General features: G+C 43.9%; 2 protein-coding genes across 3 annotated transcripts in view; both read right to left on the bottom strand.

Annotated features, from left to right (window-relative positions):
- Nucleotides 1–124: 124 nt before the first annotated feature.
- ube2j2 (ubiquitin-conjugating enzyme E2, J2 (UBC6 homolog, yeast)) lies at nucleotides 125–4,213 on the bottom strand. The gene is given in 7 exon segments (XM_035521656.1): nucleotides 125–2,142; nucleotides 2,307–2,387; nucleotides 2,569–2,707; nucleotides 2,911–3,013; nucleotides 3,102–3,155; nucleotides 3,270–3,423; nucleotides 4,049–4,213. Coding segments are annotated over 7 exon segments (924 nt in total). The 5' UTR covers nucleotides 4,157–4,213; the 3' UTR covers nucleotides 125–1,857.
- A 1,352-nt stretch (nucleotides 4,214–5,565) lies between these two features.
- The window catches only part of acap3a (ArfGAP with coiled-coil, ankyrin repeat and PH domains 3a), a 48,803-nt gene continuing 28,251 nt past the window's right edge, over nucleotides 5,566–26,117 (bottom strand). Inside the window, exons 5-26 of one of the 2 annotated variants that reach the window (XM_026998653.2) lie at nucleotides 25,945–26,003; nucleotides 25,405–25,588; nucleotides 24,288–24,332; nucleotides 24,079–24,174; nucleotides 23,725–23,799; nucleotides 21,933–21,944; nucleotides 16,403–16,515; nucleotides 15,869–15,920; nucleotides 15,185–15,285; nucleotides 14,874–14,985; nucleotides 14,505–14,713; nucleotides 13,431–13,500; nucleotides 13,078–13,172; nucleotides 12,613–12,830; nucleotides 12,423–12,524; nucleotides 11,520–11,621; nucleotides 11,106–11,326; nucleotides 10,382–10,491; nucleotides 10,166–10,276; nucleotides 9,933–9,994; nucleotides 5,782–5,884; nucleotides 5,566–5,686 (exon numbers count right to left, since the gene is read on the bottom strand). In XM_026998653.2, the coding sequence (XP_026854454.2) occupies nucleotides 5,680–5,686; nucleotides 5,782–5,884; nucleotides 9,933–9,994; nucleotides 10,166–10,276; nucleotides 10,382–10,491; nucleotides 11,106–11,326; nucleotides 11,520–11,621; nucleotides 12,423–12,524; nucleotides 12,613–12,830; nucleotides 13,078–13,172; nucleotides 13,431–13,500; nucleotides 14,505–14,713; nucleotides 14,874–14,985; nucleotides 15,185–15,285; nucleotides 15,869–15,920; nucleotides 16,403–16,515; nucleotides 21,933–21,944; nucleotides 23,725–23,799; nucleotides 24,079–24,174; nucleotides 24,288–24,332; nucleotides 25,405–25,588; nucleotides 25,945–26,003 (2,259 nt within the window). In that variant the 3' untranslated portion in view covers nucleotides 5,566–5,679. The remainder of the gene's footprint in view (nucleotides 5,687–5,781; nucleotides 5,885–9,932; nucleotides 9,995–10,165; nucleotides 10,277–10,381; nucleotides 10,492–11,105; nucleotides 11,327–11,519; nucleotides 11,622–12,422; nucleotides 12,525–12,612; nucleotides 12,831–13,077; nucleotides 13,173–13,430; nucleotides 13,501–14,504; nucleotides 14,714–14,873; nucleotides 14,986–15,184; nucleotides 15,286–15,868; nucleotides 15,921–16,402; nucleotides 16,516–21,932; nucleotides 21,945–23,724; nucleotides 23,800–24,078; nucleotides 24,175–24,287; nucleotides 24,333–25,404; nucleotides 25,589–25,944; nucleotides 26,004–26,117) is intronic. The other variant, XM_026998654.2, reaches the window with a different exon arrangement.

The following is a 26,117-nucleotide window of genomic DNA, read 5'->3' as shown; positions in this document are numbered from 1 at the left end:
ACCTTGTACTAACAGAACAGAAACTGACACAGCGTTAACTAAACCATGGCTGAGTGATTTAATTAGTGAAACTGGCATAGGACCACCAACTGTCTATTAAAGAAAATGTTTATGACACAGGAGCAAAGGTATTATCAGAATGTAATTTATTCCAAATGTAAACACATGATTATCTTAATTCTCTTAATTCCCTTATGAGGCATATTATTCAATTATGTTCATAGAGGTGCAAAAAACTACTGGGTCTTGAACACAATGCTATTATCAATAAAAAGTCTCAAATGACCTGAACACAGTTGTACCACCATTACAAACTCCTTGCTTGAGTCTGCATGTATACATGTATGACACTAATATATCAGCCAATGAATGATGGACTCAAGTTTGTACATAGACAGATCTTGGCAAGTTATCAAGCCAAAAGTGTAGCGTGTCTCTTTTGTGATATAGAATTTAAGATAAATGTAATGTCATTGTAGTTCAGGGAAACACTGCTCAGTGCTTTCAGGTCCATATCCATACACTACGCAGAGCACACTGCCAAAATGGAAACTACAGGTAAAAGATACTACAGGAAATAAGAAATTTCCATAATGTCACGAATAATCAAGAGGTTACATCTAGGAAAAGAATGAACCATTTATTTAAACGTGTTGAATATTGCACAAGTCACAACCCTTTAAAAGCCAAGAAGAGTTCTCTGTCTGCTTAAGTATTCTGTGCTGCAAAATTGAATTGAATTTTCCCACAATTACACATACAAGAACCATATAAGAAACCATAGTCTTGGTCTTATAGAATGAGTTTATACAGGAAAAGCCTGATAGAAAGACACCTGAAAAATCTCAGCTACTATTATAAAGAATTACACAATGAAGTTTGGATTCAACGGAATTTCGTTTTGAACTACGGTAGAGTGGAATCTTTATCGGCTACTGGAATACTAGGCAACAACCTGATTCACCATTTGTGGATCACATTTGAGCAGTAACATGATTTGGTAGAACACTTGCTTTTGAAACCACTTTTGTCTTCCTTTATAGGTGGAATCGGAGGCCGGTTTGGTGATGTTTTAAATCTACTTGAATAATTAAAAAAAACCTCATGTAACATTTAAGAGAAGCACCATAGTGGGCATGAGATTTACCATATCAGATCAGCTGCAGAATGTGTGAATGGCTATGACGGTGGAAGAGATGCAGCTGTAGAACCTTAAGCAATGTAGAGCCTGGTTATAATCTACTCACTCTTATTAAAATGTGAAAATGCTAAAACATTGCAGGTCTTCAGATCACAACTACATTATGCATTTAAGAGCAAAATTTTAGTTAATATCCCTGCAATTCCTTTTTTTTCTCCACACAAAAATTCTTAGGAGTGCCTTCTGTGCACCCTGTGAAACCTTTTGGAAATCTTGCCAACAAACAGTAGGCAGAATTAAATAGTTGATTTAATTAATATGGTTCAACTGTCTGTTGAGATTCAAGTCATGGCCACATACTTGCTTCTTTAAAACAAAAACATAACCTTTTATAATGGTGGACTGGGTATAGGCAGAATTCTTATACACAATTTCTTTACCTCTAAACACTTAGGGAACTGGCCTTGGCGAGACCACCCCCCGTACAGCGACTGTATGACTGACCCGAGGGTATGACATGGCTCTCTGTCGAGTTACTTACTCATTCCATAAGCCACATTTGTTTGTTTGTTTTTTTATTTGGGCAAAATAAGAAATTACCTCCTTATTTTGGTCATAAGAGCAGTTCATTCCTATGTGCCTCTGTTTATTTTCACTCCAGTTTTTACTTCTCTTTTTTATCTAGGAGGGGAGGAGGGTGGGTTTGGGGCCATCTCTCATTCCTGTGCAATGCTCCGCAGCACGTATTTAACCGTGTATGCGAACGCGGCAAAGCCAACAATGACAAACAAGTTAGCCAGTGCTCCTCCCAGGAGTCCGTGGTTGCGGTTGACCTGCTGGAGGTCAGGGGGTGGGGCAGCTTCTGGGGGCAGGTGCCCGTTTAGGGCTGCATGCCCATTCTGGATGTGGTGGGTGTCGCCATCTGGCACAACATCAGGAAGGGGCAGAGCTTGAGACCGGGCACTTAGCTCCTCCTGTAGTCGTTGCTTCTGCTTGATCTCCTGTTTATAAAGACACAGGACGTAGCTCAGGGAACACCCGGGAGAACAGCTTGCTGAAGACTCCTTGCACAATATTGTTGAAGTTGCCTGGTATTATGTTTCTATGGATTCATTTCGGCATCCCAGGACGACGCTGCTGCATGCATCACTGCTTGCTTACTTACGTCAACGACATCTGGAAACAGCTCACAGAAAACTTTGTCTTTAATGTTGAAGGCCAGACTTTGGGAAGCAAGCTGTCGTTTCTGTGGACAATACAGTTCATAACGGGATTGAAAGTTGAAATAATCTGAACCTCACGCACAGGTGCACATTAAGACTGATGCAAAATGTCTGGATCTAGGCACTATTTTTAAAAAAAGTTTCTTTGTGCCACTTCTCTGTTGATTCAAGCATGAACTATCACTTAACCAGCTTCATACTCACAGTAAAATCTGAGGTTTCAATACTACCAAGGGTGGGACCTTTTTCAACCATGAAGCTCAAAAGTCCTGTCAGGATGGTGGACACTGACCATGCAGGGTTCCAGGTGTCCGGATGAAAATCTGTGATGGAGAGGCATAATCTAAAAGAGAAAACAAAAGAAAACTCATTAGCAAGTAAAAATATATCATTGTATAATTGTTCACTGTGTTCACTGTGTAATCCACCAAATGGATAAATCAGAGAAAAAAAGAGTAACTGTTAATTTGATGGCATTATATTGTATAAATGCTATTCTACACCGTGTTAATATGTGTAGTGTGAAAGAGCAGGGTTTTTTCCTACCTTGTGTTACATTTAAATCTGCCATTGGGTGTTATCATGTATATACTTGGCGGTTTGAAAGGAAATTCTCTGGGGAATATGAGCTTGCCATGATAATAACCCCCTACAAAAAGATTAAAAAGAAGGCTAACTTAGATAAAATTGTTCAATAAATAAATTATTTTAGATAGGGGAAAAAAAAAAAAAATCACCTTCATATGGAGTTTTCTCAGGTCCACGGACCAGATAGTGCCTGAATTGAAAGCACCAAAAATTAAAACCTGCAATTACATAACAGCAAATCTGTGGTGGAAACAGGCATCAATGTGACATTTTCAAAATGTACTGTATCATGTAGGTCACATTCGGTTTGAATGGGTTTCTGAGAAGAAATGTTTTTTACCATTCCATATATTTGAGGGGATGAGGCTCTGCCACTTATGTATGGACTGGGTCTTTCTTTATGCGCAGATAGTCCTGCTTTAATCTTTGCGTTGCTGTTGTTGGTGCCCTCTTATTTATGTTGCTGCTCATCTGAAACCACCAAATTTCAAAACGCAGACAAATGTTACTCGAGATGAACCTAACAGTTTTAAAACAAGAGACAGTCACGTGACGGGCACTTGGTTACCACTGTCTGACATTCAGCGGTAACCAAGTAATCAGATACTAAGCAAAGAACTAGCCAGCTAACGGACTAAATTTATCCTGCTGCTTAAAGACACCACATTTCCTAATTTTTAGACTGGAATATGGACTTTTATTTAGACACCGTATTTAAATAATGAGACCTGGGAGAAAAAGAAATAAACCCGTCACACCATGCTATGGGAGACGAACACACCTCTCCTTACCAAGATAGCTAGCGTTATCTAGCTACAAGTTCACGACTACCCTACATTGTCTATTAACTTATCCGCTGAATGGTAAATAAAAGGCATGGAAAGTTATTTTGAAGGTAAAGCGGTAACTAGGTAAAGACGTGTTTTACATCTTATGCAGTAACGGCGTGGACGGTTATTACTAAAGGCATCCAAAGTAATCCCCATTCTCGGGGCGAACAGATCCGTCTGCACCAACACAACACATAAACATGCTAACTAGCTCCTTAGCAACCAAAGACAGGCACCCAGCATGTTACTGCACGACTGCGTCTTACCTCTTTAACACCCGAAAAGCTATCAAGCGGGACCCAGACTGTCTGATGTTGTGGTGTAGTTTTTCTTTCCGACTGAAAACGCTGAAAAAAAACTTGAAAAAGCAACATAAATTTACCTTTTAGCTAAATGAAATTGTCATCTGTGCCCCATTCCAATATGGCCCCCTCCCAACAAGGAAGTGATTATACTTAACGAAAATAAAAGCTCACCCGCGTGTTTAGTTCCATTTTTCAAAATAAAAGTAAGGTAACCTCTATAAGATTATCGAGCATTTAGGCATTAGCGAGACAATCTCCTAATATCGGTACTATTTAAAAAATATATTAATAGAATTGTAACGCTGTGGTACCTGTATAGCCTACATGCACTTAAATACACTCGCTGGCTACATTACATTATATCCACTCTTTTACATAGTTTGCTGCAACAATGTAAAGCAGCCAGATAACTAAGAAAATGTAGTTGTTATTGCATCAAATGTACAGTATAAGAAACCTCAGCTGTAGTATTATTGTTGACATAGTGGTTCCAAGTCTTTCCATCCTGATAGTTTCACACAATAGTTCATACATTTTCACAGAATGTTGTCAATAACAAACAAAGAAACAGGGAGCAAAATTTCTGTGGGTGAAATGATAGTTGTAAGAGGAATTCATTCAAGCAAACAGTAAAGACTAGAATATGCCAGAACCATATCGAGTGAAATACCAGTATAATACCAGTATAATACCAGTGGAATACCAGTGGAATGTTTTCAGTTCAAGCAACAAAAAAAGACACCGAGGGGCACTTATTTATTTATATATATTTTTATATACCACCATTTCATGATATATTAACATTTTGCATCTAAAAAGCACTGTACATGTACATTATCTGTATTCGAGTGGCAATGATTTATAGTAACTGTACAAATAGAAAAAAGACAAATGTAAGACTATACCAGCATAGTCATCAATGAACAATATAGTAAGAAAAAATGATCATTTCTAATATAAGAAAATATGCAACTTTACTGAAACAAAAGATAAGATGAGATTTCTTTGTTGTGTACATACTATTTTATAGACATGCAGCCATAAAATCCTGGAAGAATCCAGTATAGTAAGTGTAGTGATAAGGACATTAGCTATTGTCTGAAAGTGGCTTAGTCTAAAAGATATTAAAGTACAAAAAAGAAGAAAGGTTATATAGGTAAGAAAAAAGAAAACAAATGGAGGATAAGACCAGCTGACCCCCAATAAAACCATTAAAGCTATACAGACATTCTTTTAAAACATTTATAATAGAAGCACAGTTCATGTCTATGTATTGTTTACGTCACTGGCATCGGCTTGTTTGTTCTCCGGCCTCTTTGCTGACACTTCTATGCTGCATGGAGAGTGCTACAATCTCTTGTATGGCCACCGAATTCTCTAATAGTTGCATGCCAGGCACACTGCATTGGAAGGGGGATATATATATATATATATATATATATATATATATATATATATATATATATATATATATATATATATATATATATATATATATACACACACACACACACATATCTGTAAACATTCTAGCCTACACAGTGTCCATTCCAAATTCCTTATGCACTTTCTGGTCCACAAGGGTGCATCTATCAAACTCTGCATGAGAAAAGGCAAACGGAATAACGTGTTAGTTCTGAAAGCAATGGCCACTGTCGGAAGTGGGAGCAGACAGCAGGGCATCATGGGACTACCTGAAGGAGTGGCGGAAGTGAAGGCTTCTCCGCTTTAGCTTTTCGGGATTGTGAGATGCCATGTGGGAAAACTCGCGGAAGATGTCCAGGTAGGTGGTGTCACCTGGAACAGGAGAGAACGCAACTACTTGTTTAAAATGCATCAAGCAAGCCCTACTCTGCTTCTCAGTAATTCGGTGCTGTAGACGGACAGGCCGTCTGCAAATACAAAGCTGGCAATATTTCTGTACTGCCATCATGATCACAAACTAGGGAAAGACTCTACTTTTTGAGTTGCATAAGGCCATAAATGCCATAGACTAATTTTCTTAGTTGAGGTTGAGTTTTAGGTTATGTTATAATTATAATTGTATTATAAATGTTACTAAAATGTATGTTAACGAGAGCGGAACATTTTATTATGAGTTAATACACGCAACACATGTTTGGCCTTGGAAAAACACACGATGGCCATGCTTCATGAAGAGGAGCAGCAGACTGTATAAAAACTGGTATTAAGGCATTAAGTACCTGGACACCTCTGTAATCAGAATATTTGTGCCTCACATTCTGGTTGCCAACAGCAACCTGGGGTGGGAACAATGAACTGAACTGAGCTCATTGCCAGGCTGTGTGCTTTTCTCAGGCTTCTGTAGGAAGGAGACTGTTTCAGCTTAGTCCCAGGCAGACATAAAAATCGACTTCAAAGTGAAACAAAACAGTAAGGCTTATGGTCACTAGTTTACTCAGTCTCTACAACAAGACTGAAAGAATTAAGAAAGCTTATTCTTTCTGCAAACCATGTTGCGTACCACTGAAATACAGAATATTATACCGGTTGTTTTTTAGAAACTTACTGATTCGCAGTGGTATATTCTAAATGGTTATTTTGCACCTTATAACTGCATTAGTGCAATACATAAATACAATTAATATTTTATATAAAAGTAGTCCTTTTTCAATAAGTAGTCCTTTTTTAAAAGTACATTAACCAAAACTTGTGTTTTCAGTAACGATAATTTGCAATGTATTATGTAATATGTGTTCTTCATAGCTCATTTGCATACAAAGTTTCTGTGGTTGGGAAACTTGAGTTAATACAGTTAGTCATATCCACAAATGCAGCAGGGTTAGCCAGAAAAAGAAAACAGAAAGTGAGGAAGAAAAGCCAGAAAAGGTGGTTAGCAGTTCAGTCACATCTTTCCTTTATTTTCATCTTTTAAAATGGTGTGTTTTAGGAAGACAACAGAAAATAATAACAAAGAAAGCAGAGTCAAACAGAACAGGTAGCAGTGGTTTAGTTTACGGACTAATACGCAAGAGTTACATGATTTCATACAATATCATATTTTACAAGATCACAGTTAGACAAAATCAATGGGATAAGAATGGCACCAGCAGTACATCCGTCAGCAAGCAGCGGAAGTGTTAAGAGCATCAGTTAATTGCTATCTACAGCAGAAGCCTCAAAAATGTCTTGACTGGCGAACAGATTGTTAAAATCTTCTCTTTTTTTATTCACCATACCTTTCCATACCTCTCTTTTTTTTTCTCAGTGCTTATGTAAAATGGAGCTAACTGAAGTATTTATGCTAATACTACTCTTTGTCTCCTGTGAGTGAGGGTCCAGCGGAAAATCAAATGTATAATTATGCATAAGTGCTACAAAAAGTAACCTTGCCAGAAAGACAAAGACAGGCTCTCTGGTCAGTTTCAAGGGCAGCTATGGCTCTTCAACAGCTCGGGGGCAATGCATAACAGGTTAGCTGGACATGCTAGGCATATCTTGATGAACACAGATCCTTCAACTGAGCCTACTGAGCATCAGCCGAATGGAACTGTAGTGCTTAGTGTAAGGGAAAGTGGGCCCGATGATCCCAAATAATTCCGGATTGTAACGGATTAAAATTTGATCGCATTTTCTGATTGCCCACAATCTGGGTTTGAGGTGACAGTAAATTATCCTGTATGATCTGGAGTGGAAATTAGATAAGTTATTACAGAAAGAACAGGGCAGAATTTCTCACTGATCCAATCCAGTTACACAACAACCATGGGAGCTATGGGCCACATTTAAAGCTCCCAGCATTAGCAAGGGTCTGTATCTGACATCATCCATCATACTAGTTCACTCACAGTGTCATGCACTATACACTTCTGTGCAGATTCATGGTGAAATTACACAAGCAGTTACTGCATTACATATTCAGGTAAATTAATGATACGAAGGATATCCCACAGTGAATTTAGGAAATGTTATTTAGGAATTTAGGAAATCTATTCAAAGACCACTGATGACGGACCGGGTCATTCATGTAACCAAGAGCTTCAAGATTTAGTCTTGCGTGCTATGTGAAAAATTATACAACAAATTAATATTCATATACATAGATGTAGGTAGAGTTGAAGCAAAAAAAAGCAGCAAAAGAGTCCATGGCAACAGCAACCCATGCACTATAGAGAATATAAAACCAATTAAAATCAGGCTGAGCATTTTACATCCTAGTACTACAAATATGCAACTAAAATATTTATACAGTACACGAACGTACACTACAGACTTGATTTTAAAAATCACTGATTTCATTGAGCATTGTTTTTGAATCTGGAAAAGACTTTTTTCCTGCCTGTGTGTGGTGGTGTGATTCCTTTGGATACTTAGCAGTGCTGAAATGCCTTTTTAACAGATTACTTGGGTGAGCCTGGCGCTTCAGACAATAATATCTTGCCACACGTTTAGTTAAAAAAATACCGTTTTGTTAAAACAATACAAAAAAATACAGATTATCTGTACTCAAATCATCATTGCATGGTAGCTCTGGGCATCATTTGATATCAAAATCCTGTTTAAAACATTTCCTACCTCAGGTTACCATCTAAAACAAACCAGGGGAAAAAGTGCATAACAGTTTCTTTCATGTTTACGCTATTATAATTTCTTTAAAATACTCAGTAGGTCTCAACAAAGTTTTAGTGTTCATGATTATAGTATATGGTACATCACAGTTATATTACCCCAATTCCCCAAGATTCATGCGTTTGACATGGCAGAGTCCCCCAAGGCCCAGTCCCTGACTGCATCCGTTGCAATCTGTACAAAAGCTCATGCCACTGCAGTACAAAGCAGGCAAACAAGCTGCCTTGAGTGTAACGTTGTCTGAGGTTTAGGACTAACTAGGTCTAGAAAAGAGACAGTTTTAAGAACAACTGTGGGGTAGCTGGGCTACTGACAGAATAAATGACGACATGCTAACAACACGCTAACTGGCACCATTCGGTCTCCTTCACTAGTAGCTTAGCTTAGCTGTTAGCATATTTGGTCACACTATCCCTTTAAGAGACATGGTATTAGTATCCTCTGCCATAAAATAGAAGATATCATATAAGACAGAGTAGCAAGCAACAGGTAGAAAGGTTTGGGACTGCACCAGGATGAGAAATTGGTCCCATTCTGTTGTGGGTCCAGTACAGAGATCGTCACTACATTTTACTGCATTTTTACCCAACTTTTGGCATCCTCAGATCCCCTCATGGGACACTTGGACTTGTTAAAACCCACTAGACTTCAACTGGTAGGTCTGATAGCACCTTAGAGCAATGGATAATGCCACTGTTGCCTTGACCTTACTCTGCGTTGGAATGTGTAGGATACAGTCTGTGACAAAGCGATCATTTCTGGCAAAGCTGGCCGGTTCTGGAACATGCCACGGCAGGCTTTATAGTAGCTTTTCCTGAAAGCAGAAAAGCTACTATACTAGCTTTTCTACTCTACTACTGAAAGAGCAAGGGAGGAAATCTCTGGTCCTGCCCAAACCGAACCCCCGATCTGCACTACATCAAAACCAAATCGAACCATATGCCAGGTCAATGGGAGGAAACGTACATGTAAATGCAGCAGCACTGTAAAACAAGATTTCCATTCTATAACCCCCACCTGCTCCCACCCATCCACCCACCCAACCCCTTTGGGGCTTGCTGAATATATCCACCCCCTATAGTGCTGTATAATGTGGGGGTGGGGAGTGTGTGAGAGAGAGGGTGTGTGAAAGGTGGCTAAGAGGGAAAGAGGGTGCTAGACTACGACAACTAGCACTCAGCTATATTTAGGCAAATGAACTCCTGGATGCATTTCTTGTACTGCTGCTCTGTGGGACTGCTGCTCGGGTATTGACCTGGCTGTCCGAACGGCCCCTCCGACTCCCTCATCTCCTCGTTCATCCGAGCCAGACGCAGCCTGGGGAGAAAGGGAGAGACAGAGGAGGAGAGCGCGTGAGGTGAGACAGAGAGGGAGCGTGAGAGAGAGAGAGAGAGAGAGAGAGAGAGAGAGAGAGAGAGAGAGAGAGAGAGAGAGAGAGAGAGGACGGACAGTAGAGACCAGAGAACATTTGACATGTTCAGCACTCACAGGGTGACGATGTCGGCGTTGGCAGCCTGCACTGCTATGCTGAGAGGGTCCTGGCCTTCATCATCGCCACCCGTCTGTGTGGCTCCTCGCTTCAGGAACAAGCACACCTGCCTGGAAAACACAGTACATGGTCACATGCTTGTTCTAAACCTCAGCAAAGTCTGTGTGTGTGTGTGTGTGTGTGTGTGTGTGTGTGTGTGTGGTGCTTTCACGCACCCTGTATGTCCTAAGTACGTGGCATGGTGCAGAGGTCCTCTTCCTCTCGAGTCTCTTTGGTTGACGTCGGCGCCGTTTTGCAGGAGAAACTCACAAGCTATCAAAGAGCCCTGAGTGAACATGTAGTAAACTTTGTCATTATGGAGCACAAATATTTAGATTCATGGTATTTTTGGTATTATAGTTTGTTTAACATAAAGTACAGCACAAATCACTCACATATGACTTCACATAAAGAGTAAAATATAAGCTGGCAGATTCAGAGAAAACATATAACATGAAATATGTGGGACTTGAGAATTTTGCACAGAGAAACAAACATTAAATAAAATGTTGCTTTGCCCACTTGTGTTTCTATTGCCTACATGTACTCATTATAGCCATAGTGTTGTTTCTGTGGATAAACAATATATAAAGTAAAATATATAAAGATGAAGACCATCAGGAAGTGAGAGTTGTCCAATGAATATATGTAGGACTGCTTCAGTTTGACTTCATGAATGACCACAAAGGACTTTTCTAGTGAAAAGCTGGACTGAACTGGCTCCATTAGGATTCCCTTAAAAGCAATTTTGTTTGTTTGTTTACATGACTGTGCTTCTTTTTGCTGTATAACTTTGCTGTTTAGAAAACTGGGAACATCCGATTTTTCCAGTGCGTGCACGCAGGTAAGCCATTCCCAAGCAACTCTGCGTGGCACTCAGGGAGAAGGTTCCACACTCACTCCCGTCACAGCCTGGATGAGTGGGCTCTTTCCCTCGTCCTCCTCATTGGCGGAGTTGACGTCGGCGCCGAGTGCAAGCGCTTCAGCCATGGCGGGCAGGTTGCGTGCACGGCACGCCTTGTAGAGCAGCGACCCCGGGTGGAGCTCGCGCCCATCTTCAGGGTCTGACGCCTCCGGCTCCAGCTCGGCCTCGCCACTTGAGTCCTCCGACACCTCACACTCTACACACACACACACACACACACACACACACACACACACACACACACACACACACACACACACACACACACACACACACACACACACAGAGCCATTGATCCAAAACTAGCACTCATTTAGGGTTGTGGCTCTAGGATTAACAGTCAGCAGTGGCGTGCAGTTGTTTGGGTGAGCCGGCCGTGGATGACTCACCTTCCTCAGTCACGCTGTCCACCACGGGGCCGAAGAGCAGGACATCTGTGCTGCCATCCGTGCTGCCACCAAGGCCACTGTCGCTGCTGAGACCTGTGGGGCCAGTGAGGGCCCAAGCACGGACACGTTACCCACCACAGTCCTGCTAACACCCTCACTAACATTAACCCTCGGTCATCACCAGCGATGCCAAAAACATATTGTTACAATCGAGTAATTATGTCTCACTCGCGAGTCAGAAACGAACAAGAGAAACTGTAAACTTTTAATCATTAGCATATGTGTCTATAAGTCTTGGGAAGCTCAAAATAAAAATAATTTTTCAGTTGTTTCTGAATTACAGGCAAGAAGTTTTGAATGTTAGGATGCTGCAGAAAATGTGGCAATTTCAGACGGTTAACAGCAGCCTCTATTTGCGTTACGCCGATGGCGAAAAACCACCAATGAAAAACCCCTGCGATATTAGCAGAGAACTAAGCTTGACCTGTGTTCAAGAGCTTGGTCCTAGCCTGAACACTCTCACCGTATGCTCGATGGCCCGTGCTGGGACCACGCCAAGTTTACCAAGAGCAAACAAACTGGACCCGGTGTTAACTGTCAGAAGACAGAACCCTAATGTAGGGCAAATGTGAATCAGGCCAAACCAACGCGTTCATTGCCGTGTCTGCTCAACCTCCCACTCCGTCTCAGAACAGTCCCGCTGTGCAGTTAACCTCTAATCAACGAGACAGCAAATTATTAGCTTTCTGCATCACGGGCTCCCACACAGAGGCTAAAACGCTGTTCTGGGACGGCATCCCTGTTGATTGACCTGTCCTTTATTAAGAGGACTTTGAGTTGTGCTTTAGTGAAGCAGAGACGCACCATCCTCTGCTCCAGCACGGGGCGGTGAGTGGTACTTACTGCGGGGCCCTGAGCCAGTGTCAAAGTACGAGAAGAGAGAGTCCAGCTCATCTGGGCAGAACAGCGAGTCTCGCCGGAACTTTCTCTCCAGGGCAGCGGCGGCTGAAGGGGTGGGAAGGGAAGGGTTGAAACTCCTAGCAGTAATCCATCTGCGGGGTGTAATCGTCTGCATGGCGGTGAGCGGCGTTACCTGAGGAGAGGGTGGTGTTGGAGGCCAAGACGGCCTCCTGCCTGCACTTCCTCTGGCCTTTGGGCGCGGTGATGGCGCTATTGTGCCGCTGGCATTTCTTGGCGCTCCAGTGGCTCTCTGGCTTCCTGTCGCCATTCGCTAGTGCCTCCCCGGTTGCCATCTTCTTCAGGAACTTCTTCTCCACGTACTTGGCCTTGATCCAGGCCTCCTTCTCTTGCCTGTTTTGAAGCGAGTTCAAAAGTAAAACCATGCTGGAAACGAACTAACCAAATTAATCTGAATGCCTAGATTACCAAGGGTAAAAATAAGGGTAAAAAGTACTTTGTTAAGCATTGGAAGTTTTGGATTTGCTGCTAGTCAAGATTTACTCTTTTCAAACCCGATTAACAGTAATGTTAATACAAAATGTACCAATTGTTCGTTCTGAACCTGCTCCCTGTATGGAGCATGAGAAGGTGCACTCACCTTGGACTATTGGGACCTGGTTTCTTCAGGCCCTGCTCCTCACACGTTCCCTCGTAGATGTGGTTGATGACGCCGTTCCCCAGCTCACACATCAGCTGCATCCCAAGGGAAGAGGAGCAAGTCAGTAACTACAGTATCTACAGAAGTTATGGCCTCTGCAGTCAGTCCGTCATTTTGCTGTTGACCCGGATACAGAGAAAGTTGGCGCCCTCTAGGCTGTAAATGAGCGTCTTGTGCACAAGAGAAGGAATAAAATGGGCCAGTAAGTGTGCTATTGTGCCTTAGAGGAAAAGCAGATGAGGGTGTGTTTTTTTTGTTTGTTTGTTTTGTTTTGTTAGCGCTGAAAAACACACCTTCAGTAGCTCGGGTTCCCACGAGTCCAGAGTTAGAGAGCGGACCTTTGAGCAGTGCACCCCCAAACTCCTGCACGGAGAAAAAAAAAAGGTTTACACGTTCAAAAAGAAAAACAGAACGACATAAACCTTGAGATGGTGTCACGACACGGCCCCTCCCCCGAAACACATCCGCGTGTGTGTGTGTGTGTGTGTGTGTGTGTGTGTGTGTGTGCACGTTTGTCGTAGTGGCCACGCCCTCCCTGTGTCTCACACCTACACCTCGTTGTGTCGTTAGCATACATGTGTAAAAGTCTATCGTTTACGCGTTTGTGCTGTCGGGGTTTGATCCCGTTAGCCTGCGTGCTAAATGTTATGTTACATGTGCAAATAGACGTATGTTCTTGTTTCTGCAACTCGTCCCGCGTCCTGCTCGAACCTCTGCGTTACATATGAAGTATGGACGGACCTCCTTTGCCAGAAAAAAAGACAACATTTCACTCGAAGGGGACAAACTAAATCTCTGTGTGAGAGGCACTCTCTCTTTCCTTCATTCAGCAACAACAATATGGGCTGCTTTCGCCTGAGTAGGGTGGGGAGGGTTCAGGGGTCTGAATGGACAGATTTGTACGCCTTCCCGAGAAACTGCCTATGCTCCCACATCACCGCGCAATGCGCACATGCCTACCGCGTATCCGGGCAACCGTGTTGGAATGGGCGGGGAAAAAGCAGTTTGAGGGAGCTCAGTGAGAGAAAAGTGGCCTCCGGACTGGTTATGAATATTAAAGAGCCCGAACCAAGGAGGAGCGCGGATACATAAGTGGTCCGTATGATCCGGTCTGCACTGTGAGGCGGCAAATACTGATGAACTAATATTGATGATGCAGTTAAAGTTCAAAAATACATCGGCCACATTTAGAATAAGCGCCGAGTGTCCACGTGGCCGCCTCAGGTCTGTAGGATTTGTTACTTGAATAAGTTTCTTAACAGGGTGCGGTACACGGCTGATTGGCCGCATCTGTTACTCAAACCAAAAAAATGGGTGGAAATCCGGCACGTTGAAAACAAGTCAGTCTCTCGTTTGGGAGGTAGTACCTGTGGATGCCCGAGCACTCGATGCACAGTAGGATGCCCAGGTTGATGCTGGCCCAGCGCGGGTCTGCCTGGCCACAGTCGCAGCACAGTTCGTTGCCCGGCAACCCCTGCACCCGCTGTGGCACGCTGTCGGGCCTGGCACTGCGCTCGCGTGGCTCGCTCGCCGAGTCGATGCTGCTGGTGGAGGGTGAGGCCGTGCGGTCCAGGCGCTGGGGGGAGGGGGGTTACCGGGGTTAATGACCGGAGGATTACGGGGGAGGTCCGAAACTAGCTGTATGGTGGCTAGATGGTCAACGACGTGGAAATCGCCGTAAAACAAGTTACAATTCCTGCACACAGGAGTCGGGAGCTGGCGCTGTAAGCGCTAACCTCGATGTAGTAGTTATCTGGACTTTCTCTGTAGGCTGAGGCAATGCTGGCCTGCACAGCCTGGATCCAGGACTGTCGGAGCTTCTCGGACTCAGCTTGTAGCATGCAGCTCCTGCCAGACACACAATTCAACACAATGTCATCAGGCAACGGAACACGGTGCAACACACATCATCAAGGCCATGGAACACAACACACAACATCATCAGGCCATGCAGCGTGATAGTAGCCCTAGTGCAATCCCAGCAGGACCCTGCAGGCTGGGTGACATAAGTGCTGGGTGGGGTTGGGTGGTGCTGAGCACGACTCACTTGGTAGGGGACACTACGTCGAAGCAGAACCTCCTCTCAATGTCCTCACACGGCTTGACAGAACACAGTCTCAGGTCCTCTACCACCACGGTCAGAGAGTCCTAGAGGACACACAAAAGTTTCTCCAATCCTTTTTACACTTACTAGAGTAAGGTGAATTCGGTAACCAAGTGACAAGGTCGCGGACAACATTCTCATTTTGTCTGCAACCTCTGACCACTCTGGTCACGCTGGAGCACGCTTTTTAAAAACAGGTCCTCAGTCTAGCCTCCCGGAAGCTCTAGCAATACACTACTCCCAACACATCCAATCAAAGTCTGTAAAGTTTTACAATGCCATGGTTATACACATAGTCTTACGTTTAATATTCAGGGTTTCTGTATTAGGTGTAGGCACCTTCTATCTAAGGCTTTCATTTCAGTAGAAATGAGCCAGCCCTCACCTAGCTAATGCTGGGACAAAATACGCCACAGGGTGGCCATTTAAGGGAACACTCGGTCTCTCGGGTGCACCGTTTGGATCCACAGACGCTATTTAATGCTAAACACTTCAGCCAGGCGGACTCTACTCTGCTTTTAAGAGAAGCTATTTGCTATTGTGTGGCTGGAGCACTTAACCTTTCACTGTGAGTGCTGCTGGGGGCGTGGGAGGTGGGGCAGCCTGAAGAAGACGAGGAATACTTGCCTTTAGCTTCTTCTGATACACCAGCTGACTGTTCTGGATGGAGAACCACCGTCTGGGCAAAGATATGAATGACGGATGGGTGTTAGATGGACATGCTCTGAGTGGGAAACGTGGGCTGATGAAGCTTAGATGCTGTTACTTCCTTATGCCTTTAAGGCGTAGTTAAGAGCCTGTGTGAAGTGGTCTTTCCCAAGAGGAATGAGGCATAAAATTGATGCCAGCAGTGCTGGTTGATGCCAAGCATAACAGAGTGATGCCCACGTCAGTGCTAACGTAGAGTGGTCAGTCTTGCTCTAACACATTTAATTCACCAACCAAAATCATTGTCAAACCACGGCGTGCCAAATGTTCGGAGAGGACACACTGTGCAGAGGAGATTCCAATAATAATTGAACAAGCCTTTTTAGGAATGTGGTAGGAGAACGGATTCGTTTACCACAGCTAGGATTCACCTGGTAGCTACACTGGTTTCTCTCCATGTCAGTAACTGGGTGCCTGTGGAGATCATGGCACTTAGAATCCAGCCCTGCTCACCTGTTCCACGTTTTGAAGGCATTGCTGGCTCTCTTGAACAGATAGCCCTCCATCACCACTCCATTGGGGGCATCTACATTGAACTCCACCTTAGAGTCATCGTAGGCAAAGTCCTGTCAGAGAGAGGGAGCAAAGCCCGTCAAGAACCACGGCCAGCACTAGTCACCTGTGCAGCATTGTCTTCATAATCCTCCACATTTCAAGGAATAGCGATGATCTCTGCTTTGTGGAAGCAGCCAGTATGTTGCATCATCGTTCCACTTATAAATGAGACCAGTAAAGTGGAGCTCATGCATAAATTAACATTCTTTCTGTCTGACTCCCTTGTGCGCACGCACACACACACACACACACACACACACGGAGACAAACACGTTCACTTTCCAACAAACAGTAAACTTTTACTCTCTCACATACACTCATACACACACATGATTTGTGAGGAGTGACTCATCCTACCCTTGAGAAATCCTGCCACATTTTGATTGTGACACAATGGATTACATAATCGTATGAATGGGGTTTAACCGATGACCAAAACTACCTTCAGCATTTCACACTTGAGTACTTATGCTATAATCACCCTTCCGGCTCAATTCACATCCCATTTTAAGCATGACAACCTCTTACTTTGGAACTACGAGATGGACAATACAGCTAAAATCCTCAGTACAAGATCTAGATCACTGTTGGGACAGAAGCTTCGGTCAGTTAAGAGTGATCGCACAGGTCAGGGATCAATTAACACCGTAACATTAGGGTTCCAGTGTTTAGACTAGAGAATAATGCGGTCTAAGCTAAGTGTAACACGATCCGATTTTATGTTATCACTTAAACACTGATTAGCCTGTGCTATCCCTGGAAAACGTGACCAAAAATGTCACACAATATTGAAAAACTGTATCACACTGCAAAAGTGAGAGCAGTCTATAAATGTCAGCATTTTTACCTAAATAAATAATAAACAATCGGCATAATAAACAATAAACAAAATTACAACTTTACCCAAGATAGATTACCCTATATCAATGTTCTCACATACAAATTCTCAGAATTCTGTACATATTCAACTACATTATGACAAAGGAAGCCACACTACGATATTAAGTGAACCCTTTATCAACAACTGTATGTCTTTATAGAGTAAGAAGAACCAAGACATATAGTGTTACAGTGTTGGATAATCGCACTAATAGAAAAGAAATCACATCACATATATCTGTGAACACTATTTTGCACCCATAGCCTGAGTCATACGTCACATGGCAAAATACTTCAATGCTGGTTATTCTCTGAGTGACAATATAAGGAGTGTCACCTCCTCTTAAACACGTTTGATCATGCAGTTAATCATACACCCAAACCCTCAAGAAACAAAAAGCTTGACTGTGATTATAATGACACCCAAGTGCTATTTGACGCACTTTCCTGCCTGTCCCAAAATAATAAAAAAATAAATACTTGGATGTTTAACACATTGGACACATTGGTAGGTAGAATTACATCTTTTAAAAATTTCCAGTATTTTGTTATTGTGTGTAACCATATCATAATTAACTGTAGAAAAGCTGTTGTACAATACAGAGACTTTTGTAAATACCATACTGGGAGCACTTTTCATTATTATCAGGAAAAACTATTTCCTTTGATAAGAATCCCTTTTTGATCATTTTGCATGAAGAAAATCTGGGATGTTTTTCTCCCTACACGATGCATCAGGCTGACTACACCAACAGCCAGAAGTCGACTACACCTACAGCCAGAGGTCGACTACACCAACAGCCAGAGGTCGACAGAGATCGAGAGTCACGACAGTTCCGAAAATAAACTCTTCACTCTATTCTATAATACAGCAGAATTTCCTTTTCCCTTCTAAATGTTTACCACACAGATAAATATGAATCAGAAAACAGAATTCAAACAAATATAGCCAGTCTTAAGCACTTAAATTTGCCCCAAAATAAAAAGATATTTTACCACACAGATAAATATAAATCAGAAAACAGAATTCAAACAAATATAGCCAGTCTTAAGCACTTAAATTTGCCCCAAAATAAAAAGATATATAAGTATATCAATCTATAGATAGATTGAGAGAGAGAGAGAGAGAGAGAGAGAGAGAGAGAGAGAGAGAGAGAGAGAGAGAGAGAGAGAGAGAGAGAGAGAGAGAGAGAGAATATGACATCAAGAACAAACGTCTCATCTTAAGGTCAATTTAAAATTTGGAATATCTTATGTGAGTTTTATTCTCCAAATAGGTCATGCATTTAGACCAGTAGGAGTAAAGTACTGTAATATTAAAGCCATTACTTTCCTTTAGAAAATCTTATAATGCATGTAGGTTGCAAATAATTAAGAACAAACCCAAATCAAATTTCACAATATTCAGCGAGACCGTGAGACGAATTAATCAGATCGCATCGAATGGAACGGCGTTATCGTACAAAGCATTTCAAAACCTTTCACATGTCTTGGACTAGTCTAGCACTTTCTTGCTTTTTAAGCTCAAATAGATATAGAAGGTTCAAGAAACGAGATATTAAATCTCTCGCGATGCACTGACACAATGTTTAAAATGCCTTTTTTTTTTTTTTTTTAATGAAAACGTTTAGAAATAAACATTCACCCACCAAAGCGAAGTCCAACCTGCCGAATATCTTCATGTTCAGGCTTTTTAAGTATTTCAAAAGCATTACATGTAGAATCTATTCAAACGAGCAACAGGATAAACCACAAACGGATCAGACGCTCATCGTCGTCGCGGAGCGCGGACGGACGCTCTCTGCCCGGCCGCTGGACAAGTCTCGGTCGCGCGGCTCCGAACCCTGAAGGCTGGCACGGCGGCGCCCGCGCGTGCTCGTGCAGCTTCCTTCAGCGAGCGCGCGCCTGTCGCCTCGCGCTTCGCTCCGCTCCGTGCGCTCGTTACCGCGCAGCTGTCCGGCGTCTCATTCGCAGCCGAAGAGCCGCCGACACATTAGATTAGATTGGAATTAGAGCAGCTCTCCGAGCTACCAGAAGGCCAGTGTCCTCTAGGTTTTAGTCTCTGTTATTCCGTCACACTTCAGGGAAGAGGCAGATTTGCGTTGCTCGTCTCTCCGGTTAAGTTACGCTTGGAGATGGCCTAGCTGGGTACCAGCTTTCAGCTTCCGGCTCTTATCTAAGACGAACTCGTTTATGCATCTGCCATCTGTAGAGTAATGTAAATGTAAAATAGGAAACACGGTTTGACACGCCGTCGTAGTTTAAAAAGCTTTTTGTTATTTTGTGAAGCGGAAAAGGCTACTAACTGCAAAAGGTAATTTTTTAAATTGGGAGTGCGGAGGGAGTGTGAGAGTGAGGAAACAAGCTGGCCAGCATCACAAATGTTTGTCAGAAGTCCACACCAGCTACACTCTGGAACTTTCTAATGTGCCTCCTGACTTCCACGCACCAGTCGGAAGGTGTTCTTCCTTGGTATTTTTGCACAGAGGTTGGAAAGATCATTTTGTACTTTCCAAGCAGATGTAGCACTTCTTTCGCTGGACCCTTGCGGAAGGATGCCATTAAAGCTTTTTCGGTTCGTTCTGTGCCACTCTGTCCTCTGTTCCTTCCTTCCACGTAGCGTGTGCGCCCGGACTAAAAGCCCCTCAGTCTGCAGGGCGGCACAGCGCTTTAAAAGCCTCAAATGCCCCGAGCAGCAGGGGCAGTTCCCCATCACATGACCTCTGAACTCTGTCGTGACCTCGTGCTTTGGGCTGTGGCACCAAACCCACAGCATACAAGAAAGCTGGGACAAACAGACAGGCTGACAGGTGTTCACACAAAGACACACACGCACTCATACATACAACAGTAGTGCTGACATCACTACTGAACCACGTGAGTGAACAGTCCCTAACAGCAAGGGGCAGAAGCTCTAAGCATCTCCAACACTCCTGCACAGAGCCTTTTTTGGGTCTTCTTACATCTTCTTGGGTTTAGCATTTTTCTTAGATGCACTGCCTGTCACCACATAAGATTTGCTGCACTTCTTTCAGCCTAAAAAAAGGCGCCACTAACAACTCAGCACAAAGACTTCCAGCTTCCTTATTAAAGGCCACAAAATGCCAACAGACCTTCTGGCATTTAAGCAAAGAAGTGAATGTGTCCTGCCTTAGTGTCGCAAAACACTCTGTAGCGTTTACATAGCAGTGAGTACTCTTTCCAAATTTGAAATGGAAAGCAACTGAGTGCATTCCTCATTTTCAGGATTTTGTATTCATAAACTCAGCCATTGCAGGTTTCAAAGTCTATTTCAAATAGCTAGCTACTCAAATATCTCCTTTCAGTCGTTTTTTGTGTTACTAGTCAGACAGGGGCAAATCTGCAGTCCCTGGGCTATGGGATGGTGAGTACCATTGCTCTGTGGATTGTTTTTTTTTGTTGTTGTTGTCAAAACCATACAGAGGAAACCCCAGGAGTGCTCTACTTGGCAACATGAATTTTACACTATTCCCACAAACACCATCACAACAAAAGTCTGTAGTAACTTTTGTGATTTGACTTCCTGTTTTATAACATAAAATAACTACTGGATTACAGAATCTAAGACTGAACTTTGGATTTGAGGGGAGTTGAAGCCCTCATACAACACTGTACTTTAATATACTGTACTATAAATGTATTCAAATACTTTCAATGTTCAATAAAATGTTTAAAAGGGTTACATGAATAACCCAATGCCATTTACTGTTAACGGCCGTCAGGATAAGCTCCCTTTTTCACTTAGAAATTAGCACGCGAACAGGTTTTTGGTGCTGAATTTAGCAACATGCTACAGCCACCACTAATAGAACACTTGTAGCTTACCAGTAGGGCTCATTTTGTTCTGCATGAATGAACAGGCATACGCTCCCAATAAACAAAACGAAGTTCGCTTCAGGCTCCGAGCACCGAGTCCATTTGCAATGGTATTATCATGAGATCTGGGCTGAGGTTAGCCGTGTCTTGCCCTATGAATACACATCTGGAGAAACCCAGTAGGCATGATGATGAAGCAAAACGCCGCTTAATCACACGTCAGCTGACTTCCCACGCCTCTTTCATGGAGAATCACGACCGCCGTTCCGAGAGGGACTCTGCCGGCACTGGCCAATCAAAGCCTTACGCTGCTCCCTGCTGCTGATGTTTAATAACGAGCAAATATAATTATTTGTTGTATTTTTGTTTTGGTTTTTTCCTCCACCACCCACATCTGGGAGGAACCAGAGGCCCGACATACAGCGACACAGTAAAGGTCCAACTGCGGTATAATTGCTGTGCTTCACTGGCTGTGGGCCCGGAGGCGTGGCTGAGTGGCATGACGGTCATTACACGAGACAAACTCTTACTCCTGGAATAAACCAATTAGATCCCCTCTGTAGATAATCGCTGCGGTTACAAAACACAGTGCACCTCTCCTGAGGTTCCCGCAACTGCACCGCATGCAAACAGGAATACGACGTGAGCACTGATACCAGCTCACTGAGAAGGAAGTCTGAGCAAAGGGTTAAAAAAAACCAACAACTCTGACCTGTAGGAGGGTCTGGGTGGCGATGTTCAGCCCGGCAGCGTCCCACGTGGAGTGGAGTCGAGGAGACAAAAGACAGGGGGCATAGGTTAGATCTAGCAGAAGGAGGTGTAGGTTACATAGCGCAGTGTGTGTTCTGGTCATATTACACACATTTACACACACGGTCACGAAACCACGCACAAAGCTTCTGCCTGGAGAGCTTTGAGGCTAAGCATCCTCCCACAGCCTGACAGATGGTCAGCGAGAGTATGGTAAGACGCTGTCCTTGCTGACCATGGACTTCTTACGTCTTCACTGACCACATGGGTTATCAGCCTGGGTTCCCCAACAAGACAACCCTGATACTAAAAGCAATTTGGTGTGGTGTTTGGGATTATTATTTAAAAATAAAAATATCACGTTAATCCTTTATATTATAGCCCTTTGTCCTTATACAAGGGCCCACCAGAGGGTGCAGACGCTTACGGTAATGACATACCTCTCAGTCTAGGTTCGCTGGAGTTATTGAATAATTCACAGCGTGCCTTGAATAACACATCTGGAGCTGAATACCAAGTTTGTTAGGTGGTTAACACTTCGGACATTTCCAGATAGCGAGGGGAAAGGGGAGGCTCAGAGGTGATGCACCTGCGCCACTAAAACGACGTGGATGAATTATTTTACGGCCTCCAGGACCAAAAAAAGGTCCCTTTTGAAACTTTATTAGCCCAAATTCTGTGTTCTATTTTCAGCTTGTGCTAAACATACCTGGTCCTGTTTGCTGCCCCACATCTTCTCTGTTCCTTTTGGTTTAGTGAAACAAAAGTGGAAACAATATGGGAACTAAAAATAAACTTAAAAGCATCTGTGCCCTGAGGAGGATGAACTGACCAATAGAAGAGGACCTCTCGTAATTACCTGCTCCAAAAAAACACATAACCTGACATGCAACACTACACATTGTGTTCATTTTCCCTTTTCGGAATATTGCGCACTTTTCTCTTTTACTGGGGCAGCTGCGATCTTTAAACAGGGATTTTCATTACAAATGATTGTTGCTGAGCACGATGTATAAATATCTAAGACCACTTACCAGAGCTGTAAGAGAAAGAAAACTGAGACGTGATAAGGACACGTATAATTAGACTCGGGGCTGCACACAGACGCCAAGAAACAAGTGACTGATGACACAAAAGAAACCGGGTTCTGACATGGACGATTGCATCAGCTAAGGAAAGCCTGACCCGGTCCTCCAGCATGTCCTGCACCTCCTGCACGTCCTGCTCTGAAAGCATGCAAGCGGCCTAGTTTTGCTGTAGCGAAAACAGGATTTTGCGCTTACAGTGAAAGTCAACGCCTGCTCTCTCAGTGCAGCAGCCTCTTTGCGGGATGAGAGATCCCGGGTCATGGGCTGTAGTGTAAAAATGCAGAGGGCTTATTTTTTTATACATCAAATGACAGGGGTGAAGATGGTAAAATTTTGGGCTTTTCCTGCCTTAACACTTGAGGCAGCTATTGGGTTTAAGATTCTAGGTATAGTGGCAATGAGCCTTTAAGCTTCCCAATGCTCAGTCGCACACTTAAGAGATTCTGTCTGTGTACATCCTGAGTGAAAACATCGCATGCGATGCATATGCCAAATTCCACAGAACACGAGGAAAACAGTCCATGATTTACAGGAGCGAACTTTCATCGGACAGTGTGCATGCGTGAGTGCATGTGCATGCATGTATGTGTGTGCATATGTGTGTCTTTGTACTCGCAGGTGTGTGCGCGCGCACTTGGAGTGTGCGTGCGTGTGTGCGATTCGTACCCGCTGCTGAATGGTGGCATGTTTGTGCTCCATCTCTCGCTTCTCCATCGCTGAGTCGATCACCAGCTGGTCCAGCTGCACATGCAAAAAAACCCCAAAAAACCCAAACCCCGAACAGCCCTGGTGAGCGTGGCATAAGAAACAGTGGATAATGCTGCAGCCTCCCGGCTTGGCCTTAGTAAAAGTGAGAGTGTTCTACCCCTCGTTCAGAGTAAAGAACCTCCAAAATGTTTTATCACCTGCAGCACCTTACAGTTAATGCGGTGGTCCTGACAAACGTCGTGTCCGAACGGGCCAGAGCTGCCACCGGTAAGTGATGGCGAACTCTCCCCGGAGGGTGGGGATATCACTTACCTCAGCGGCCAGCTTCTTCATGTAGGGGTCGATCTCGTCCAGGAGGTGGTAGCCCTTCTGGAAGAGTGTGTACTGGGCATTCATGAAGGACAGCATCTGTGGAGGGGAGGGAAAAGGTGTTTGTATGCACACGGTTACTGGGGTGGGGTGGGGGGGGGTCGCCCAGTCAGGCATTATGAACAAAGCAGAATGTCCCACGTGTGACTTACCGCATCCAGGATCTCAAATTTCTTCTTGGCCTGAAGGACATTGATCTACAGAGAGGGGAGGAGAGTGTCAGTGTATTCAACGGCCCACTGGCCAGACACGTGACCTGATTGGGTCCTGTAGGAGAGTTTGTGAATGGTGAGGTGACAGTCATTTGCTGGGAGCCCCGGTGCACAACTGGCCTTTTGGGAATGATTAGGTGAACTGCTCCGCAAAGCAAACTGTGAACTGCACTGATGTGTTTCACAAGCAGGAGCCCCAGAGAGTCGAGTCGACGGCCTCTTCATTACGCACGTTAACACTTCAGCCAAAGCCGCAATAAGATAAGGTGACACACGTGCAAGAAATAGTGACTCAAATTCCAGCTACTGTGGCAAAGCTGCCATCGTATCAGACCTCTTCTTAAGTGTAATAGAACTGAAAGTGTAATAGAACTGACATCTCCATGACACAGGACATCCTTATCATGCAGGAGAGGCAGCTACCATGGGAGCCAGTGCAGGAGAAATATCGGCGCACGCTTCCAAAGTGTTTGCTTACTAAATGTGCCCCAGATTTCAGTCCCTGGCAGATTTGTAAGCCTTGGTATCCTGCGCTCCAGAGACCTTCGCTGACTCTGCAGTTACAGGGCATCAGTTAGCTGGTGAGGACCAACACTGTGCAGGGCTCCTGTGTGCTGCCTACAGTGTTTGCACGCACATTTGTGCCCAATTCTTGCCCGACGGGGGCACTAAATCAGCGTCTGCATCTTTACAAGAACAGGTGGTGTCGTGTAGAATGGCCATAACACTGCACTGCTGGAACGGTTGGAAAACGTGTGTTCGGTGCTGAAATGGTGTTGAGAATCACTAGAAGAACTGGCCCAGATGGGAAGTGGACACACGCGAAAACACAGTGACTGAATATGAGAGTTTGGAGTGTGGGCCACTGTGTAAAGCGTGGGCCTTGTGTGAAGTGTACGCGCGTGTGTGTTGGTTCGTGTGTGTGCGTCATCAGAATGCCCAATGAGAGATCTGTACTCTCTCTCGCTCTCTTTCAGTCTCTCTCTCTGTTTGTTTGAGTGTGTGGTGCATGCGTGTGTGGGGGTGCATGTGTGTATGGCGCGCGCGTGTGTGTTACCTGCAGCACGTAGTCCAGGGCCAGGTGGCGGAAGCACTTGCGTGTGACGCTGAGCGCACTGGTGGCCTCCTCCACCTCATGTGCTTTGTTCCTGGGAGCTTGAGCATTCTTCACCTGGGCGATCTCCAGGTCCTCCCGAACCTTGTCAAAGTGCTTCTTTGTCTCCTTAAACTTACGCACGTCCCTGGCGAACGTAGACAGGGGTTTGGCTCAGCTTTACTGTTAGCAACCTTGCGGCCATGCGCATTCACGAATTAATTACTGCTGTGAGACACGTCATTTTTCATCACCTTGTGGAATGCCCTGTAACGAGAAATCTGTCCTCGCTCTCTCTCTCTCTCTCTCTCTCTCTCTCTCTCTCTCTCTCTCTCTCTGTCTCTCTGTGCATGTGTATGCAATTCCTGCAGGCTACAGCAAATTTCTTTTCCTCATTCTGCGCTAAACACCTGAGGATGTGTCGTAAACACTCTGCTGTGTGTGTCTCACCGCTCTGCGCGGGGAGGAGTGTGACAGGGCTGGGGAATGCACGGTCTTACTCACTCTTTGACAAAGTTGTGCAGCTGCTGCTTCACAGATCTCTGAGCCTGGTCAAACAGGATCTGAAATGCACACAATGACTAATACGATCTAATACGGTCTAATTGTTACTTTGAAGACAAAACTAAGCAATCCATAATATGTGCTCATTTAAAAGTCATTGCAATTTCAAAATG

This window comes from Electrophorus electricus, chromosome 22 (genome assembly GCF_013358815.1).
Source record: "Electrophorus electricus isolate fEleEle1 chromosome 22, fEleEle1.pri, whole genome shotgun sequence".
Lineage (NCBI taxonomy): Eukaryota > Metazoa > Chordata > Actinopteri > Gymnotiformes > Gymnotidae > Electrophorus > Electrophorus electricus.
The sequence above is the reverse complement of the archived record's forward strand: the minus strand, read 5'-3'. Positions and strand labels throughout refer to the sequence as shown.